Below are 13398 nucleotides of genomic sequence, written 5' to 3'. Positions count from 1 at the left end.
CCCACTCCCTGGCTGTCCCCCTGCCCTCCCTCAAACCTTCTTTCTTTCCTGCCTCTCTCCAACTTGCCCAGACCCGTCCCCCTAAACGTTCCCCCAGCCCCCTGGGGTCCCCTAGTCCACACCCGTCTCACCGAGAGACTGTAGCGGCAGAGACTCCCCTGCCGGCTCACTCCAGGGCAGCCAGACGCAAGCGACTAGCAGGCAGAACGCGGGCGCCGGGGCCCCCATAGGGGCACGCGGGGACTAGGAAGCCTGAGCGAACGGCCGGGGTCCCGAGCGCCTCTCCCGCGAACGCAAGGTAACACCTACTCGTGGGAGGCCGCCGTCCCTCTCGCTCTCTTGCCCTGAGTTTCCCTTCGCCCCACCTCCCAGGCTCTTGGCTCCGCCCTGAGCTAGAGTGACAGGACTGCCCAGCTCATTACCATAATTTAGGTACCTGACCGGGGCCCCGCCTTTGCCCTTCTTGGCCTTAGGCTGCACCTCCCCAGGGGAGGCTGGATTCAGATCACTCAGCCCTAAGTCCCTTGGGGGAGCAAGGAGGCAGTCTGTGCAACTTCCAACATCCCTTGCTCCTCAGAGATCCCTGGCTCTGGAACCTGGGTTTTCCGAAGCCCCTAACACCAGAGACCCAAGATGCTGGTATGAGTCTGGTCCTATGCACTCTTTTTACAAAGGTCCCGGGACATGCTACTCCATGGTCAGTGGCAGGCCAGGGCTCAGGCCTGTGGAGTCCTAGCCTGTGCTCCCACCACTCCCCACTACAGCCTCCTGAGTCCCCAAGTCCCCACCCTACCCCCAGTTTTGAGCACCTCTAGAGAATGGATCATGCCTTAATCCTCTGTATGTCCAGCACTAGCTCAGGCCCCAGCTTGGGGAATGTTGACTGAGTGACAGAAGTGCCTCACACTCCCATATTATTGTTCCCATCAAGGCCATACTTCGACAAAACAACTTTAATTTTGTGAACAAGATACCCTCTCTGTCCAGGGGGAATTTTAAAATGGTAGAAATGTAGGCCTGAGAACCTTGGGAAACTTTGTATCATTCACTTGGCCAACTAAGTGCTAGAACACCAACTAGATGCCAGGCCTTATAGATGATGATGATGATGATGATGATGACGATAGTGTTGGCCTCCATAGGCCCCTGGGCAGGGGTATACATTTGGGATACATTCATTCATTCATCCATTCAACCATCCAACCATCCAGCCATCCATTCAACCTCGCCACACATTGTTCTGGGAATAAAGTGGTAAATAAAGCACACATAGCTATCCCTGTTGTGGTCCGTGCGCAGGTTGGAAGAAGAATTTCCAGACACGAAGTATTTTAGAAAACAGTGAGTTTATAGAGAACAAAGAGCAGAGTTAGTGAGGGACGCTGCCAATACAGCAGGCCAACTTCCTGATAGACCAGGGAGAGGCAACCCCCTTTGTGGGCTAGTAGCCAACTTTTATAGCCTGAAGACAAAGAAAATTCTTGCTGGCAGGATGGCATTAGGTGATTGGCCAGGGTGCTACAAGGTGGCTACCTGGTGAATATTTTACCTAATATGGGGTCAGGTGGGGGGTGAGGGGGGCTGTCCGGTTTAGATTAAGAGGGCCCATGTCAACAATTGCTATGGGGGCTCCATTAATTCCGAGTTTTTATCCTATGTCCTTGATGTAGGGTGTCCTTGATGTAGGGCTCCACAATCCCCACACGGGGTATTTGAAGCCATAGGGTTAGATGGGAAGATGAAGAGGAAAGAGCAAAGGATGGAGCCTTAAAGAACACTGGTTAAGGAATGGGTGGAGGCAGGGCTGTCTTAGAGGAAGCTTGAAAAAGAACATTCATGATGTAATAGGGAAGGACAAATCTGACTCCATATTGAAGGTGTTTAGTTTACTTTAACCTTTGTATTCTATTGCTTTTGCTACAAGTTAAGAATGTTGCCAATTGCCTGAAATATACAGGATAGCCCATTCTCAAGGCTCTGATCTTTAAAGGTATAACACTTTCCCATTCATATAGAAATTAAGTTTCAGAACAGAGAATAACATTTGTCTTGTTGGACCTTTATAGGAACATTGTGACCCAGACCTACCTGGAGGGCTATACCAACAAAGAATTCCAGCACCAAGAAGTTTGCAACCTCACCCCTTCCCCTTTCAGTATAAAAGAAGCTTGAATTCTAACTCGGGGAAAATGGTTCTTTGGGACACTAGTCCACCATGTTCTTGGTCTGCTGGCTTTAAAAATAAAGTTGCTGGGGAGGGGGAAGGGTAAGCTGGGACGAAGTGAGAAAGTGGCATGGACATATATAGACTACCAAATGTAAAACAGTTAGCTAGTGGGAAGCAGCTGCATAGCCCATTGAGATCAGCTTGGTGCTTTGTGTCCATCTAGAGGGGTGGGATAGGGCGGATGGGAGGCAGGCGCAAGAGGGAGGGGATATGGGGGTATATGTATGCATATAGCTTATTCACTTTGTTATACAGCAGAAACTAACACAACACTGTAAAGCAATTATACTCCAATAAAGATGTTAAAAAAATTAAAAATAAAAATAAAGTTGCTGTTCCTTGCCCCAGCAACTCGTCTCACAATTTATTGGTCTGTTGTGCAGTGAGCAGTTCGAACTTGGACTCAGTAACAATGGGAAAGGAGAACCAGAACTCAGTTTTGTCCCTAAAACCAAGAGGGAAGCATTTAAAGAAGAGAGTCTGCAGGGGGCAGTGGTCATGTAAAAGAAGGATTGGGGTGCCAGTGGATGGCATTCCCCTCATAAGGGCATTTGCTGCTCTGCCTGGATTCTATATACGAAATAAATAACCGTATGACATAGTTACAAAATGCAGAAAATCAACAAAGTAAGTTGGAGGGGAATATGTTTTGTGTGTCTTTCCTGGGCCTCTGAAAAATCTCACAATTCTTTTATCTCTGACTAAACTAGTTAATATGAAGGGGAGAACATGGATGATATTTTAAGGTTCTTCTCCAGGAAGGATTTATATCTTAAACTAGGCAATAATTTAGCCCAAATAAAAATAGTCTGCTGACAAAACTTCAGCTATTGGTGGTGGGCTGCAAAGGAGGGGGTCTTTAGGTGCCTCTGAAGTTACAGTTGTTCACTGATTTGGGCTGCTGTCCACCTCCTGTCCCCTGTCCCTTGACGTGGTGCAAACAGGGCAGGCCCTCACCCTGAGTTAAATCCAAGAACAAGCGCCATAATTAAAAATGCCCACTCTTTCCATTCACGTTTGTTTTTATTACCCCTCTCCTGGCCCCCTCTTTCCTCTCAGTCTGTCCCAGGCTTGGTTCATCATTATCTTTGCACCGCAGCCCTAGACCTAGGAGTCAAGCAAACTTTGGTTGAATTGAATCAAATGAACCAGATGGGGCCTGGGCCCTGGGTAAAGGTCAGCTGTAAATCAGGATGTCATTGCCAGGCGCTTCTATGCTTCAGTGTGTGTGTGTGTGTGTGTGTGTGTGTGTGTGTGTGTGTGTGTGTGTGTGTGTGTGTGTGTGTGTGATTGGAGGGGAGCTAGGGAACGTGAGAGGGGAAGTCAGTTAAGAAGGGGCACTCCCACCCACTGGTTCAGGCTCCTGTGGGCCACAATAAAATGCAGCCCCAAGGAATTCACAAAGAGAAGATGTCTTCCAAGTGGGAAAAACCCACGGAGGAATGCACACTGAAGGTGAGATGTCTGGCTGAGGGTGACAGACAGTTTCCTGAGATCCTTTCCCTCAACTGCGTGTGTGTGGGAGCCATTCCAAAAGCAGTGCCAGCCTCAGGTCAAACCACCGCTGCCATCATCACGGACACACACTCCAGCCCATTTGCTCCAGGGCGTCAGTGAGAGACAACGCGATTCAGGCCATGGGCCTCCCGCCTCCCCGCGGCCCCGCCCCGCCCGTCCCAGGCCCCGCCCCCTCCCTCCCAGGCCCTGCCTGTCAGGGTCGCCGCCTCTGCCGGCTCGGGGCAACCAAGCACCCCGCACCCGAAGGAGCTAGTTGTGTAGCAAGCGGTTCGATCTGGCTCAGCCATGGACCGGAAGGTGGCCCGAGAATTCCGGCACAAGGTCAGAGCTGCTAGGGGCCCCTCAAGCGCCCCGGACCCCGGAGTCCAGGGCGGAGTGGGTGGGAAGTGGACACCCTCGGCACCACCCCTCGCTTTCCCAGCAGGGCCTGGGGCTTTGGGTGGGCTGGGACCCCGAGGGTCATTTGGTTGCCAGCAGGGATCCCCAGTAAAATGAAGGAGGTGCACTGGGACTCCAGGTATAGGAACCACTAAACTGATCTCCTTAAAGTGTCCTTTCTCTTTCTGCGCTCTAGGTTTGGGATTTCCCTGGGGTTAGAATTCCTTCCAGTCTTGGTCTGAGACTAGATATTTCTCCGAGATAGCCCATAGTGGGCAAACCCCCTCCCTCCCGGTGCTCCCAGCTCTGGGCTGTTGGAACGTGTGAAGAGGGTTTGGGGTAGTGTCTGAGAGGTGAGGACTGGTGGAGAGGGGAAGTGGTTGCTTCCTTCTGTCTTTTGACCTCAAAATTCCAGTTCGAAGCACTCCAGGCAGCCCCTCCCCACTTAAGGGCATTTCTGGCGGCCTGAGAAGTAGTTGAGGACCTGGGGCTGGCCAGGCGGCAGTGGGAGGAAGGGAGGAGGCTCAGGCAGTCAGCCAGAGCCTTCGGGCTCTCCCCTGGTGTGTCCCAGTGAGGGGCCTCATTGTTGGCCCGGGATCCTCAGAGACCATCACGGAAAGCTACTGGATTTCACCCAGGCTTTCCAGAACTGTTTCCAGAGCTGTGCAGGAGTCACTGAGGCCCTGAGGTCAAAGAGGACCATTTGAAGGGACCCAGTGGACCACCCCACCAGGCCTGAGGATGCCTCAGAGCCCAAGGATAAAGGCAGGGGTGTCTGGAGCTACCCACAGGCCCTGCCTGAGGGACGGGTGACAGTACCTTGAGGCCTGCCCAGAGGGGCAGCGCCTTTAGACCAAGCCAACCCCCTTCCCAGGCCTGAGGGGGCAAAGGTCAGGTAGGCAAGGTCAGTATGCTTAGCCCCTCTCTCGCCACACAGAGGCCCAGGGGAGCCCAAAGAGCCAGCCAGTGTGGAGGCCACGGGGGCTAAAAGCCAGGGGCTTGGGGCTAGGGGCCGATGGTCAGTTGTCCATTTAAGAAACATGTTTTGAGCACCCACTCTGTGCCAGACCCAGCCTGTGCCCTCAAATTGCTGGTCATGTGGGTGGGAGGCAGACCCTATACTAATAACTACCCACAACTGGGTGCTGAGTGTTGGAATCAAGGTTTGGTGGGGGGACAGAGAGAGCAGCTCATACTGGTGGAAGTCTTCTGAAAATGAGGCCTTGGGATTCCAAGGGTGAGAGATAACCGGAAGTTCCAGCAGGAGTTTGGGGGCTGGCAGATAGCAAGGGGAGTGTGAGACAGTGTTCACCAGCGCATCCTGTTGCAAAGGGACATGAGGGGAGAAATTTCAGCCGCTGAGGCCGTTTGGTGAGTGTAGATTTCAGACAACCCACGTTGAAAGAGCACAACTGCCCGTCCCCCACCCCAAGATGAATCAGGCTTGAATTTCAGTTTCCTGCCCCTGGGCTGAAAATAATGTCGGGTCCTCTTTTGTCTTCTCCTCATGGGGTACTTTTCTCTGCCTCTTTGAGAGAATTATATCTGGGGTCCCTGGTGTCTGACTCAGCCCCTGGGTTAGCCCCCATTCCTCTTCCACAGGCCCCATGGGCTCCAAAGGGCCTCAAGCCTGTGTGTTTCCACTGTCCTGCTCTTCCGCATCACAACAGTCATTACCTATTAATGTCCCTGTGTGAGCAGGCAGGGCATGCTGGGCAAGGCCGGGGCTGGACTTTGTGCCCTGTTGCTTCGGAGGGAGCAGCAACCTTCCCCTCCCAGGGTGGAGATCATCTAGGAACTGTGGAGAGAAGAGGAAGCAGCAGAGGAGAGACCTTGCCTGTTTATTGCTTTCTAAGATGTCCCTTCCTTAGTGTTTCAGAGCAAATTTACCCCTTGGGAATGGTTTGTAACCTAAGTAAATTCTTAGTTATTGGAGGTAACATTTGAAAGGTAGTGTGTTGTCATGGAAAGTGCTGTGTGACCTGGAGCGAGTTATTAACCTCTCTGTGCCTCAGTTCTCCAATTTGTTAAATAAAGGATAACAATAATATTTAACTAGTAAGTTTATTGTGAGTACTAGATGAGATCTACACATGTGTAGGAAGCTTAAATAGACCCTTTTACTTAGTGAAGCCTCAACAAATGTCCACTGTTGTCTATTGTCTGGAGTTAGGTAGAACTGGGGTCAAATCTCAATCCTGTCACTCACTGCCAGTGAGACCTTGGGCAAGCGACTTCATCTCGCTGAGCTTTAGTTTCCTTAACTTTGCGATGAGGTTCATAGTGCTTACCCCACAGGACAGTTAGGATTAAATAGGAATTCAAACGCTGGCTGCTCTGGTCATTTGGTAACCATTTGGTAAATGACCACACTGTTCCCAGCTGATACCTGCAGAGCATCCTGTTGGATGAGCCAACAGTCTCCAGGCCATTGCGCAGGGACTGTTGGGTTTGTGCAGTTTCCCCAAGGCCACCAGCAGACCAGCAGTACTTGCATGCCCTTCCTGGTCACAGCCTTGGAGTCAGGATACCAAGGGGAGGGGAGGGGGCAACAGAGACTAAGACTTCCACCCCAGAGAACCAGCTTTTCAAAAGAGGGCTGCCCCTGTGCTCACTGCATCTGCATGTTGCAGGAACTTGGTAACTCATTTGCTCAAAAAGTATTTATTGACTGTTCAGCAATCATGCATTTATGGGCCTCTATACTGTACCCTGCCCAAAGTTAGGAATCTGGCAGAAGAGGTTGGGGGGATAAATAAGAAGGTCAGAAAGAGCCTCTACATTCTAGGGATTTGCTAATCATTCATTCAGTCATTCATTCATGCATGCAATAAATATTGACTGAGCTACTCATATATGTGGGCAGTACTCTAACCATTGAATAACAAAACAAAGTCTCTGCCCTCTTAGAGAGCACTTTCTAGTGGGGAAGACAGACAGTTAACAAGTAAACCAAAGTATCATATATGAAAATATCATATAATGCCAAGTAGTAATGAATGCTATGAAAAAAATAAACTGGGGTGAGGGGATAAAGAGTGAGGAGATAGTACTTTTTATAGGACAGTCAGGAAAACCTCTCTGAAGAAGTGATATTTGAGCAAAGACATAAAAGAAATGAGGGAAGGAGCCATGGGGATATATGTAGAAGAGCATTCCAGGAAGAGGGAACAGCAAGTACAAAGGCCCTGAGGCGAGCATTTGCTTGCCTTCTTTAGGAACAGCAAGTAGGATGGTGTTTCCGAGAAGAATTATGGAATGAAGAGTGGAAGGGGGTGGATCAGAGGGGTGGTGGAGCCCTGATAGGCCATACTCAGGATTTTGGATTTTGTTCTAAGTGAGAGAAGCCAGCTGGGGAGTGACATGACTGAATTACATTTTAAAAGAATTGCTCTGACTGCTGGTAGAGAACAGACTGAGAGGGCCAAGGGTAGAAAAGGGACCCTCATAGGAGGCTTCTGAAGTAGCCCAGGGCACAGGGAGGGGAGGGGGGCTTGGACCAGGTGGAGTGGCCAGACCGAGGATACATGTTCAAGGTAGACCTGACAGCCTTTGCTGATGGGATTGGCTGTGGGTGTGGAGAAAAAGGTATCAAGGGTGAGACTATGTGCTGGGAGGAGGAGCAGGTTGGTGGGGACAGAGCGGGAGGTGGTGGAAACCAAGAGCTCCATTTTGAATGTTTTAGGTTTGAGATGCCTTTTAGATCTCCAAGTACAGAGGTGACTAAGAATGCCCTCTTGCACTCTTGGTGGGAATGTAAATTGATACAGCCACTATGGAGAACAGTATGGAGGTTCCTTAAAAAACTACAAATAGAACTACCATATGACCCAGCAGTCCCACTTCTGGGCATATTCCCTGAGAAAACCATAATTCAAAAAGAGTCATGTACCACAATGTTCACTGCAGCTCTATTTACAATAGCCAGGACATGGAAGCAACCTAAGTGTCCATCAACAGATGAATGGATAAAGATGAGTGGCACATATGCACAATGGAATATTACTCAGTCATAAAAAGAAACGAAATTGAGTTATTTGTAGTGAGGTGGATGGATCTAGAGTCTGTCATACAGAGTGAAGTAAGTCAGAAAGAGAAAAACAAATACCGTATGCTAACACATATATACGGAATCTAAAAAAAAAAAAAAAAAAAAAAAAAGATGGTTCTGAAGAACCTAGGGGCAGGACTTGCATAAAGACGCAGATGTAGAGAATGGACTTGAGGACATGGGGATGGGGAAGGGTAAGCTGGGAGGAAGTGAGAGAGTGGCATGGACATATATAGACTACCAAACGTAAAATAGATAGCTAGTGGGAAGGAGCCGCATAGCACAGGGAGTTCAGGTCGGTGCTTTGTGACCACCTAGAGGGGTGGGATAGGGAGGTTGGGAGGGAGACGCAAGAGGGAGGAGATATGGGGACATATGTATACGTATAGCTGATTCACTTTGTTATAAAGCAGAAACTAACACACCATTGTAAAGCAATTATACTCCAATAAAGATGTTATATATATATTTAAAAAAGGAAGGCCAGTAGCTGTAGGAGTGTGAAAATCAGGGGAGAGGTCTGTGCTAGGATAAGCCTCAATGAATCCTTGGGGAATAGATGGTATTTAAACCCCAGAGACTGATGAGGTCACTTAGGGACACAGTGCAGGTGGAAAGAAGACCCAGAACAGAGCCCGGAGCACCCCGATCTGTAGAGGAGAGGAAGAGGAGAAGAAACAGCAAGGAAGGCAGGAGAACCAGCAGAAGGAGGGAGTGATTGGCTGTGCCCAGCACTGGGTCAAATGCTACCAACTAGGTAGCATGATACGAATCTCTTGAAAAGATGAAGGACAATAAAACATGGGTCAGATAAATCCAGTACTATCTGGGATGCACAATGTGAAGGCCTGGGCAGAAGCAGAGCTAGATCCACTCATCCCAGCAACATTTATGGCGGGTCCACTCTCTGCGAGCTGCTGAGAACATGGAATTTGCATTCATTTATTCTCTCTTAGTTTAATTAACAAACACTTAGAACCTGCTACTTTCCAGGCACTGTTCTAAGTATTTAACAACTATTAACTCAATGAATAATTAAAAAAACAATTTTTATTCTCTCATAGAATGATGAAGTCCTATGAGATACTTTTATCCCCATTTTACAGATGAGGAAACTGAAGCACAGAGACGTGCAAACTCAGATGGGGAAGGGACTTGTGGCCTCACTCCCCACCTTCCCCTAGGCCTGTGTCGGGACCAGATACAGATTAGTGAGAGACGGTCAGGTGAAGAAAGAAAGTCCGACACAGCTTGGTGAGTCCCGTGGCAGAGGTGGGGACAAAGTGCCATCCTGTGCACAGAGAATGACAGGACAGGCTTTGTGGGGGAGCCTGAGGAAAGGCTTGACCAAGGAGAGCTGGCTTTTGAGGAGACTTGCAGGTGGAGGAAAAGCTCCAGAGGAGTACTGCTGGTACCACCAGTACTAATAGCTAAGGTTTCACACCAGCCATGGTCGCAGCAGGAAGCAGGTGGTTCATCCAAATGGGAAACTGAAGAGTTTTATGAAGGGACTGCATAAGGGGAAGGGCAGGGATGGCTGAGCTGACAAGGCGTGGTAACACAGCCTGGGAGGAGCAGCAGCTGGAGGCCAGGGGCTCCTGAAGGGGCAACGGAAGGGGGTTCCAGAACAAGGGAGAGCATGGCTGCAAGAGAGACGCCCAGTCAGACGCTGCAGCCTCAACTGGGGGCACCTGCCTCGTGGTGGTCCAGCCTGGAGGGAGCCAGGGAATCAGAGCCCCACTCCCTTTCTCCCCAGGCCCTCTCACCACCCCCTGGCTGAACACAGCAGGAAGCAGAGGGCAGGGGGCCCGTGCAAAGCTTCCTGGGACATAAAACTGGGTGGAGGAGGCTGGGTTGTGGGTCTGGAGGCAAAAAGGAAGAGATCCAGCACACATTTTAGAGCCCTTGAAATTTTGGAGCCCTGGGCACTGTCCTAAGTACTTTATATACATTCATTCATTTAATCCCCACCACAGCCCCAGGAGGGCAAATGTCACCCAGCGGAACAACATGCATTATTTAACTTGCTTCTTGCTCTCTTTCTCCATCTTTGGCTGGGTGCATGCATGAGTTGAATTTGCATAAGCTGAAGGTTGTGTGCTTCCGCTGTGCGGCTGTTCTGAAAGGCCAGTCCATATGCAGGAAGGCAGGGAGATGAGGCTGGAGTGGGCTCAAGGCCAAAGCCAGAATTTGCCTCCACTGCCCCAGACACGGGGCCTGAACCTTATGAGGGGGGAGATGCACCTCCCCCCCACACCATGCAGGCCAATAACACTGAGCCAGCTGAGCATCTGTCAGAGAATGCCCATGCTGGATGGAGGGACCAGACACAAGGTGGGTGGGAATGGGGGACTGATGTGATAAAGAGACCCACACACAGTTCTTTTGTAGATGGTGGCCTCCTTAGGACTTCTGTGCCCATCATCAAGGGGGATCCAAGAAAAGGAAAAGCTTTCTAAATCTAGCTGTAGAAAGAAGACATGGTCTTGCACACAGTAGGTGCTCAGTAAATGTGTATTGGACAAAACAAACAAGAAACAAAACAAAACAAACAAGAAAGCTCTATCTGGTAAGTGGATATCATGTGGGAGTTAGAAAACAAGCAGGGGTTTTGGAGCCAGCAGGCATCTCCTCTCTCCCACTTCTCTGAGCCTCGATTTCCTCATCTGTCTAATGGGGATAATAATATCCATCCACTTAGAGGGTTGTTGGGAGGTTAAAGATAATGCAAGTAAAGTTCTTCAGACATGGTGGCCAGTCTGTAAGCAGAGTCTGTACTGAATGAGGGAGCCGAGCAAGAAGGACCTCGGGCTGGGAGGCCCGTGAGGAGGCTCTGGGCTGGGCACGGTCAGGAAAGACTCTAGAAGAGGGGGCTTGGACTCCCCTTAAATGAAGGCAGGGGTCAGGTGGGAGGGGGGAGGGCAATCCCTCTTGCTTGGGTCTGGGACCTACTCATTGTGAGCAGTGGGAACTGAGCTGAGCGGAGACAGATCCAGGAGGCTGTGTACTAAGGAGCCATGGGAAGGTGACTCGACTGGGCAGAGAGGAAGGAAGGAAGGCTCTAGTCTAAGGCAAAAGGAGTTCATTCGTCATTCAGCAGACACGCTGAGCACTGTGCACCTGTGTGCATGGCACGGTGCTGTTGAAGACCTACTTTGTGCCAGGCGGGTTACAGGAACCTGAGCTCAAGGTTTCAGGAGAATGGTGCAAAGGGCCCAAGGGCAGGGTTCACTGAAGCTGATCCTTGGACTGGTGCTGGGCAGACCACCTCTGGGGAGTTTGCTTGAACCCAGATTCCAGGAGGAGGGGATACCATATACATTTTAAAAATATTTAAAAAGTGAAATTTGAATTACAGTGGTGAGGTTACTGCATGTGTGGGCTTCTAGAGAAAGTTCCATGCTTCTCAGTTGTCTTTCTCGGTTCCTTTTAAAGCCCAGAGACTGAGGTGTGACTGTGTGTTTTCACTCGGGTGTGGTCAGAGAACAAAGCAGTGCTGTTATCCCTGAGTCTCTCTGGAGACATTCCCAGGTGGAGAATGGTCAGGGTCACCAGAGTACCACCATTTTGATTTATCACTTACATTTGTACTTAAAGAGCATTCTACATAAGCCGTATATGTTTTCCCAGATATAATGGTATGTGGATAAATTTTTAAATGGACGAGTTGAATTTCTGGGGGTCGATGAAACATTCTGAGTGAGGATGGGAAGGTTCCAGTACGTTGGGGGAAGGGTCTGTTCAGCTGCAGCCTGAGTCCCTCTTGGGGAATGATGGAGATCCCCAAGGAGATGACCCTGGAGGAGCAGGTAAGGGCCGAACTGAGGGCCAGGATTGGAGTGACCTAAGCGGTGAGAGTGGATGGACATCAGGCTAAAGAGCTGAACTTTGCGGGCTGCCTCAGAAGGAGACTGGTAGGGTGTGGTTTCTCAGTGGGACCTCTGGATGCAGTGGTCAGCATTGGAGGGCTGCCCACAAGGACCAGGAACCTGGGACCCCCGGGAATAGGCTCTTTCCACAGAGAGCATCTCCAGGCCTTCTATGCTTGGCCCAGAGGGCAGAAAAGCAGAACCCTAGACTCCAACATTGGAAATTGCCTTTGTCTTCCATTCCCACTCTCCACCCAGTGCCTAAATGCTGTCTACTGAGGACAGTGCCTCACTTCTTACGTTTAATGATGCAGCAGGAGGCATTTCTGCAAGGAGGGGTGGGAGAGAGCTTCAGTCTTAAGGCCTCAGTGAATAAGAGATTTCCCTCTCCTCTACTTTGTATTATGTCACCACCCATGGCTGGAATTGAGCTAGAAGCCCTTTGGTTGGGCTCTCCTCACTGCAATCAGAGCAGATGGGATGTTTATGCTTCCTTAGAGAACAGAACATCTGCGGTTCCAAGAGTCATCCAAAAGATGTTGTGTTTTCTTTCTTGTTATGAACCAAACCCAAAGGGTTTTCTTAATAGTACAGAGGAGAGTGGTGGGGATTAGAGATAAGGGAGATCCTCTTGAGAGCAAAGCATTTGAAATTTTGGCCTAAAGAGGCCCTGGAATTTTTTCCTCTGGAAGGCCTGACTCACCCATGCAGTGGTGCCAGCAGGAAGAGCATAGGCTTCGGAATCAGATAGACCAAGGTTCAAATCTTAGCTCTGTCTCTTGTTAGCTGTGGGACCTTGAGTGAGATGGCTTAACCTCTCTGGTCTTCAGTTTCCTCATCTGCAAAATGGTATGAGAACATCGGCCTTGTGGGACTGGTGAGATAAACAAATGGAATAAAGCCCAGAAAAGCTCCTGGTGCCATCCCATGATACAAATATTATTTCCCTTCCCCTTCTGTTCCAATGATTCCCTTTCTCCCATCTGATTGTGGATGTACCAGGAGGCAGGGGGATGGACAAATCCATTTGATGCTTATTTATTGACCGCTTACTATGCGTTAGTCACAAGAGATTTGGAACAAACAGACCTCATCTTTCCCTCATGGGGTTTTCTGTCTGATGAAGGAAACAGACCAATTCACAAAAAAGCAAGCCTTTAATTACAAATTGTGACTGTTACAGTGAAGGAATTGAAGCATCTCTGGGGTGTGGGAGCGCGTTCTGTTTAGGTAGGTGAGCAGGGAGACCTCCCTGGGGAGGAGGCCAGCCATGCAGGGAAGAGGGGAAGCAGTCCAGGCAGAGAGAACAGCACATGCGACGGCCCTGAGGCTAGAGCGAGTGTGGCCTGTGGGAA

The 13398-nt window shown here is 49.8% G+C and overlaps 2 protein-coding genes across 2 annotated transcripts in view; one reads left to right on the top strand and one right to left on the bottom strand.

Moving 5' to 3' along the window:
* The window catches only part of OTOG (otogelin), an 85779-nt gene extending 85551 nt beyond the window's left edge, over positions 1-228 (bottom strand). Inside the window, exon 1 of the mRNA XM_060104535.1 lies at positions 132-228. Within this exon, the coding sequence (XP_059960518.1) occupies positions 132-228 (97 nt within the window). The remainder of the gene's footprint in view (positions 1-131) is intronic.
* Positions 229-3989: 3761 nt separating this feature from the next.
* USH1C (USH1 protein network component harmonin) overlaps positions 3990-13398 on the top strand; it is a 51316-nt gene continuing 41907 nt past the window's right edge. The window contains exon 1 of the mRNA XM_060103956.1: positions 3990-4066. Coding sequence (XP_059959939.1) covers positions 4031-4066 — 36 coding nt within the window. The 5' untranslated portion in view covers positions 3990-4030. The remainder of the gene's footprint in view (positions 4067-13398) is intronic.

The sequence above is a fragment of the Mesoplodon densirostris genome, chromosome 7 (assembly GCF_025265405.1).
Source record: "Mesoplodon densirostris isolate mMesDen1 chromosome 7, mMesDen1 primary haplotype, whole genome shotgun sequence".
Taxonomy (NCBI): domain Eukaryota; kingdom Metazoa; phylum Chordata; class Mammalia; order Artiodactyla; family Ziphiidae; genus Mesoplodon; species Mesoplodon densirostris.
This window is presented reverse-complemented; position numbering and strand designations above follow the sequence as displayed.